Genomic DNA, 7,872 nt, shown 5'->3' with positions numbered 1-7,872 from the left:
GGAAACACTACATGGCAGGAAAGGATGTTCTCCCTCTTCCTCACAAGCAGTTTCTTGAGTCACAGATTTTAGTCAAACCCAACAATTCATAGGGAGAGAAGAGGAAGAACAGTGAAGCAGTCAGAGAAAGAGATGTTGGGTGGGGGAATTAGGGAGAATGAGATAAAGAGAGGGACAGAAGGTGTGGAGGGATTTCCACAGGAGAGAAGTAAGGTCAAGTGCCATGGTCATGCCATATGTTGGGGAACAGCCCAACCATGTGGGTATGCAGAAGACAATGAGACTGGAAAAGCAGAGTAAGATGGATACAGGGAAAAGAAAGACAAGAATAAATGGCAAGGAGGATTGACAGGAATCAGAGTCAAAGCCCAGATTCTGTTATCCAGTTTCTTACTTGAAGATGATGCTCCTGGCTGGATCACCAAAAAAGAGATGTTACCAGATCTCTGCCGACACTAGAGCTGGGCTGTACTCCAGGCTTGGTGTGTCATTGCATGAAAGAATTCAAGGACTAGAAAGAAAGTAGTAGCAAGTAGTGAGATTTATTAAAGAGATAGTGCATGCTAGAGAAGTTAAGTGTGGGCATGCTCAAGAGAAAGATGTGCCCTGGGGAGGGTAGCTTCTGTTAGTTTTATAGGAGCCATTGGTCAGCAGTAATTTTCTATTTTTGCCTCATGATTGTCAGTTGGCTACATTTGAAACAAGGCTCATTGTTCAAAAGAGTTATGTATTTGTAATCTTCCTGGTATGTACTTATTGTTTTTCCAGTTGGTATGCTTGGGAAATGAGTTTTGCAAGCTCCACAGCCCTGGGCGTGTGGTGAAGTCACATCTCAATTTGTCTTGGGGTGTTGGTGGGGAAAATTTTAATTCTCTTAGGGTCAGGTGGAGGACAAGTGACCATGGTTTGCTTACCCCATCATATCCTGCCTCACCATCATCCTTCCCTAGATAAACATTTATATGATTCATCCATTTTTGACAAGACATTTCTTGAACTCCTGAGCATGGGCAGTAACTCACTGGGACCTGAGACTGTATTGCAGCAACTCAGTTACCCCAATGAAGGAGGATGGATCTTAATTGATCTCACTGGGGAATTGATGAAGGGCAGTCACTGGAAGCAAGAAGTTGGAGGAGGCCACACAAAGAAATCCAGAAAGCAGTGGGAACAATAAGAGCAAAGCAAGGTAAAAGAGCAAGAACTCCATGCCACAGGAAGCAGAAATACAAACCCAAGATCCCCAAGGATTGCAGCAAGCCAGCACCTGAAAACTATAGATTTTGTGGATAAAGCAAGACTTGCTGATATCTTCATTTTGGACCTGTAGTCTTTAAAACCAAGAAACAGTAAATTACTGTTATTTAAGCCACCACATTGTGTGGTATTTATAATGGAAGTCTGACAAACTAAGAGGGTTTTTGACAGAACTGATACAATATACACTAAGAGTTTTGTTTTAGAAATTGATTCACAATGTGACCATGGTGATTGCCCAGTTTGAATTCTGTATTGCAGACTTTCAGTTGGAGACTCATATGAAGGTAAAGCTGAATTTCCCAGTGGAAGCTGGATGGCTGAAGTAGAAGCAGAAATTCTTTTTGACTTTTGAAATCCTCAGTTTTGACTTTTAAGACCTCCAACTAATTGGATGAAGACCCTCCTTACATTTTTGTGGGCAATTTTCTTTGTTGATTGTAGATGAGTGGAAGATGCATTCAACTGACTATAGATGCAAATCCGTCTATGAAATACCTTCACAGTGACAGTCAGGCAAGTGCTATCTTGATCACTGAACAAGTTGAAACATGAATTAACAATCAGAGTCCATTGCTTGTCAACTTGGCACTCATACACTTCTACTTAAGACCCATGTAAAGACAATAACATAGTCATATTCTGCATAACATGACAGAACTACCCTGCATACAGTAGAATATACACTAACTTTTTTCTGAGAAGAAGATGTAAGTCCTTCACAAAATTCACCTTTACCCTATAACTATGACATACAATTAATACAATTTATGTATATAATAAAGGGGTAAAAGTGTGAAGAAACAAAGATAGCTGATTCATATATATTTATACACACACACATATATATGTATATATTCATAACAATTTAAGGAAAAGTATTCAATGATTATAGTCATTGCTTCTGCAACTGGTCATGAGGTCATAACTAGTTCTTATAACTACCTTCATCCATTACCCATTTCATGTAACCTTTACCCTTAGTAAGCACCTCACCTGATTATGGTCCTTTGCTTGGTGGGTTGGTACAAATCTTCATTCATGAAAGATCTAGAAATTTATTAGTTCTGACTAGATTGGATTTTTGTAATATTCAATTGACTTTATAATCCCAGAGCATGAAAGTACTAAGAGATGCCCTAAGTGATCTCCTATATACCAGACATGCTTTCCCTTACTCCCAGTAACATCCAAATTTCCCCTTGGTAAGCAGGATGGATCAACCACATAAGTCAGTACAGCAACTCAAATTTTATCTATTGATTGACAGGTATGAGGAGATCAAATTGGCCAACTGGCAGTGTTATATTCCTGTAAAATGGAATCACTGTTGTGTTTCTAGTTCAAAGCACTCTTCTGTTTCAAGAACTCCAGTCCAAAAGTGCTTAAATTTGCAGGGACAAGAAGAAAACACATGGATACTGGTTCACATGGGTAACAGTGACTGATGCCAACCCCATTTCTACCCTGTGCCAGTTTGTATATATTATGTCCTCCAAAATGCCATATTCTTTAATGCGGCCTTGTAGGGGCAGAGGTATTAGTGTCGATTCAGTTGAAACCTTCTGATTGAGTGTTTTCATGGAGATGAGATCCACCCAACTGTGAGTGACAACTTTGATTAGGGTGTGACCTCTTTATTGAATGTTTCCATGGAAATGAAGCCCTACCCATTCAGGGAGGGTCTTAAGTTCACTGTAGTCCTATAAAAGAGATCACAAAGAAAGGGACCCTAGAGAGCAACCAAGAGTGACATTTTGAAGAGCAACTGCAGCTTATAGAGACATTTTGAAGATGGCCATTGAAAGCTGATGCTTTGGAGAATGCCATTTTTGAAACACAACCTGGGAGGAAGCAGTTACCAGCCATGTGCCTACCCAGCTAGCAGAGGTTTTCCAGATGCCAATGGCCTTTCTCCAGTGAAGGTACCCTATTGTTATGCCTTACCTTGGACACCTTATGGCCTTAAGACTCTAACTATGGAACCAAATAATCTCTCTTTAATAAAAGCCAATCCATTTCTGCTATTTTGCATAATGGCAGCATTAGCAAAGTAGAACACACCCTGTGATTCCTGCCCCCATGAATCCTGGTTATGGGAGAAACATCACCATAGAGTCCACTCAGATTTAGAGTATTTAAAGCACTCTGTATAACATTTCCCCAGTCCTGCAAGATATTGGTACCCTGATGACATTGTTATTGAATCTCCCAAAAGCCATTCCATGGTTCTATGATTCAAACTACTTCAGGATCATGGAAATTATTCTAAGGTCAATGAATCCCATGAAGAGAGGCACTGGCCATACTTCATTTGCAGTGAAGTGATTTCCTTGAGGAGAAGCATACTTGTGGAATACTATGATGATGAAAAAGACATTCTATAGTCCCACAGATGGTAGTTTTTGCAGAAGCCTGTATGCAGAGAAGGCAAATCAGTATGAGAGTTAGTCTCTTTTGCAGTAAATATAAAATGTTGCCCCTTAATGATAAAAATGTTCCAATGTATTCAACCTGACACCAGGTACCAGGGTGATCACCCTGGGGAATGGACATATTATGGACTGAGTGTTGGTCTCTTCTGCTAACAGATTGGGTAGTCAGAAGTGGCTATAACCAGGTCAGGTTTGGTGAGTGGAAGCGAAGTTGCTGAGCCCATGTATAACTTCCACCCATACCAATATGTCTTCATTGTTCATTATCCCATTGGGCAATGACAGAAGTGGCTGTAAAAAGAGGCTGCTATTAACATTACTGGTTACCCTATCTACTTGATTATAATATTCTCCTATGCTAAACATACATTAGTAGCATTCATATGATAAATGAATATCTTCATGCTTTTATCTCATTCAGAAAGTTCTATTCACAAACATCTCACCAGACCATTTAGTCACCAATTTTCCCATCATGTTCTTTCAAAACTTGGACCACTCAACAAAAACATTTTCCACACCACATAAATCTGTATACAAATGCATCCAGCAATTTCTCCTTCCAAGCAAAATGAACAACCAGGTATACTGTTTGAGGTTCTGCTGAGTTGGAGGATTTCCCTTCACCACTGGCCTTCAGGAATGTCCCAGAACAGGGCTGTCGTGCTGCAGCTAAACATTTTTTAATAGTGTCTGTATATTGAGCAAAATCATCTTTAAACAAGGCCCATATATCTTTGCTAAGAACTTCCCAAAACCATTAGCTATGGGCTGGGAGAGAAAAGATAATGTGGCAGGAGTGGGGAATGTGGGTATTTGAGCCACTACTTGAAGTAACTTACTTGTGTCTGTGAGACTTGTTAGATACTGACTCCATACAAACCACCTCCATTTGAAGTTGGAAGGTGGCAGTGCAACTTATGCCCAACTTAATAGCTTGGTGAGTTAGACAACACCCATTTCACAAGAGCAAGATCAGTTATAATAAGAGTTATGTCGCCCAGGATGAAGTATTCAGTCTCTACTAAGTCTCAGTAGCAGACAAAAACTGTTTATCAAAAAGAAAGTAATTATCTGCAGATTATACAAGTTTTGCTCCAAAACCCCATCTGCCTGTGCTGTGTTTCTCATATGGAGATTTCACAAAATCTCTGAACAGCATCTCCATTTGCACTGACACTTAAAGCAACATTTTATATACTAGATTATTATGGCCAAAATGACAAAGCAGCCTGCATAGAAGTCTGGGCCTGTTAGAGAGACTCCCCTTATTCCAGTACACACTAAAAAATAACAGCATTTAGTTTACTTGGTAAATAGGCCAGTGTAGCACACACAAATGAGAAATGTGTTGACTCCAAAATGCTTACAGGCCAGTGAGACATTCTCTTTTTTGGTTATAGGAAGGGCCATATTCAACAGCTTATCCTTCACGTTATATGAGGTATCTTGACATTGCCTTATCACCTGAGTGCCTAGAATTTTCACTGAGGTGGAAATTCCCTGGATGTTTGTTTTATTTATTACCCATCCTCTAAACTGAAATTGTCTTACCAAAAAGACTAGACACGTTGCTACTTCTGATTCACTAGTCCAATGAGTGTGTCTTCAATTTAATAGAACATTATGATGACTTCTGGAAGAGTAATTTGATTTAGTACCTACAGTCTAGATTATGAAACAGAGAAGAAAATTTGCTATACCCCTGATGAAGGACAGTGAAGGTGTTCTGCTGGCCTTGCCAGCTGAAAGAAAACTAACAAGTGTTGAAAAATAAAAGTATTTACCAATCAATAGTGTCATATCATGTACTTGGGGATGTATAAATTTGCTTAACCAATGGCACTATATCTGAAACAGTATCCACAATTAGAGTAACCATATGGTTTAGTTTATGGCAATCTACTGTCATTCTCAAAGATCCATCTGCTTTCTGAATAGGCAAAATAGGAGATTTGAATGGGAGTGTGATTGAATCGCCATCCCTGAATCCTTCAGGCCCTTGATGGTGGAACTAAGTTTAACCATATATGTGTGAATCTACTTCTGAACACTTCATTCAGTTTCATTGACCTAGGGATCTATATTTTCAACAAGAGCACACACTTGGGTATTTTAGCATTTTGATAAAACCTAAAATCATATCTTGTGAGACCTCTAATTTTATTCTGCTCCTTTAAAGTTGTTTTGACTAAGTTAATCCTTTGCGTTTCCATATAAATTGTAAAATCACAATGTTAATTTATGTGAAAATTGTTTAAATGTTAGTTGTGGTCATTAAATCTGTAGATCAATTTGAGATTGCATTTAATTAATAGGCAAATTATTCCCAAATTGCTCACTACCAATATCATATTTCTTTAGTTCTTTATTTTATTCAGATTTGTGCTGGTTTGGATATATTTTGTCCCCCAGAAAATCCATACTCTTTAATGCAATCTTGTGAGGAGAGACTTATTAGTCTTTTATTAGAGTGGAAACATTTGATTAAATTATTTCCATAATGACATGTGGACCCAATGATTCAGGGTGGCTCTTAATTAAATCACTGGAGTCCTATAAGAGAGATCACAGACAGAAGGAGCTGAGAGCAGCTGAGAGACTTTTGGAGAGGCACTTGGAAGCTGATACTTAGAGATGCTTGTAGACATTTGGAGAAACTAGCCCAGAGACATTTTGGAGAAAGCCATTTTGAAACCAGAACCTCAGAGCAAAGGATTAGCAGACACAAATCATGTGCCTTTTTAGCTAACAGAGATGTTCTGGATGCTATCAGATGTTCTTCAGTGAAAGTATCCTCTAGTTGATGCCTTAATTTGGACATTTTCATGGACTATGGAGTGTAAATTTGAAACTTAATAAACCCCCTTTTATAAAAACCAATCAGTTTCCACTATTTAGCATAATGGGAGAATTAGCAAACCAGAACAGATTTTATGCCAGAATTGCAGTGCTGCTGAGTTTGCATATGCCAAATATGTTGGCATGACTTTTTAAATGGATAAGGGGAAGATTCTGGAAGAATTGTGAGAAGCTTGATAAAAAAGACCTAGACTGCTTTGAAGAGACTGTAGGTAGAAATATGGACTCTAAGGATACTTCCAATGAAGGCTTAGACAGAAATGATGAATGTGTTATTGCAAACTGGAAGAAAGGAGATCCTTGTTTCAAAGGAGCAGAGGATCTGGCAAAAATGAATATTTGTATTTTATGGAAGGCAGAATTTGAAAGTGATGAGTTGGAATACTTAGCTGAGTAGATTTCCAGGCTAAATTTAGGAAATGCAGCCTGCCTTCTCCTTGCAGCTTATAGTGAAATACAAGAGAAAAGAAGATAAGCTGAGAACTGAACTCTTGGTTTCAAAGAAACCAGAAATTGGTGGTCTGGAAAAATATGGACTTCCAGAAAGTGAAATCCTAGAAGCTACAAATCCCTGTGAGGATTTGGCAAAACCTGGAACCTGCCGGCCACTTCAGTACAAGTCAGGATTGGAGATGGGGTTATCCAGAAAGCATATATGGAAAGTCCTATTATTCAATGGCTTTGACCCCTTTAAACTGCAGGCCAAGCAAAAAAAAAATTTTTTGTGAGATCTCAATAGACAGAATCAGTGTTGGTCTGGATTAGAGGGGGCAGAGAAGAAACAAACTGAAAGAAAATTTTCTTCAAATACAGAACCATGGAGTCAAGAAATCTCAGGCAAGGAAAGCAGAACATCCCATTCATGTGGAAAGGGTGAATCTGCCCTGCAGGCAGTGGGTGGGCCTTTTGCCTCAATGCTCAGGAAGTTTGCTGCCACCTGATGCCTCAGAGAGGGTGAGGTAATTTCTCTGGGGATTTGGGATATCCTGGCCACCATTCCACTCTTATGAAGGGGTTGGGCATGTGCCCTGGATATGGAAGAGAGTCTGGGTGGCACCCTGATATTTGACGAAGGTGGTGCCAAAAAGAAGGTGGTCTCCCCAATATGTGGACAAGTTGAAGCACTCATCCCAACTTTGCAGAGAAAAGGGCTGCTGTAAAGGCACTTGAGAGGGTTTGGACTCCTCTTCTCTCAAGCCCCAAAGATAAAACATCATTTTATAAATGATCCTCAGAATTTGAAATCCAATGGAGTTTGCCTTTCAGGTTTTTGGATCTGTTTTGGTCCCATGAACCCTGTTTTCCTTTCAATTTCTCC

The 7,872-nt window shown here is 39.3% G+C and overlaps 1 protein-coding gene across 1 annotated transcript in view; it reads right to left on the bottom strand.

The window, feature by feature from the left end:
- Window positions 1–1,421: 1,421 nt before the first annotated feature.
- Window positions 1,422–7,872, bottom strand: part of LOC119533058 (zinc finger protein 573-like) — a 38,367-nt gene continuing 31,916 nt past the window's right edge. Inside the window, exon 4 of the mRNA XM_037835201.1 lies at window positions 1,422–1,792. Within this exon, the coding sequence (XP_037691129.1) occupies window positions 1,618–1,792 (175 nt within the window). The 3' untranslated portion in view covers window positions 1,422–1,617. The remainder of the gene's footprint in view (window positions 1,793–7,872) is intronic.

This window comes from Choloepus didactylus, chromosome 4 (assembly GCF_015220235.1).
Source record: "Choloepus didactylus isolate mChoDid1 chromosome 4, mChoDid1.pri, whole genome shotgun sequence".
Taxonomy (NCBI): Eukaryota; Metazoa; Chordata; class Mammalia; order Pilosa; family Megalonychidae; genus Choloepus; species Choloepus didactylus.
Note: the sequence above shows the minus strand (reverse complement) of the source record. Positions and strands in the feature narration are given on the sequence as shown.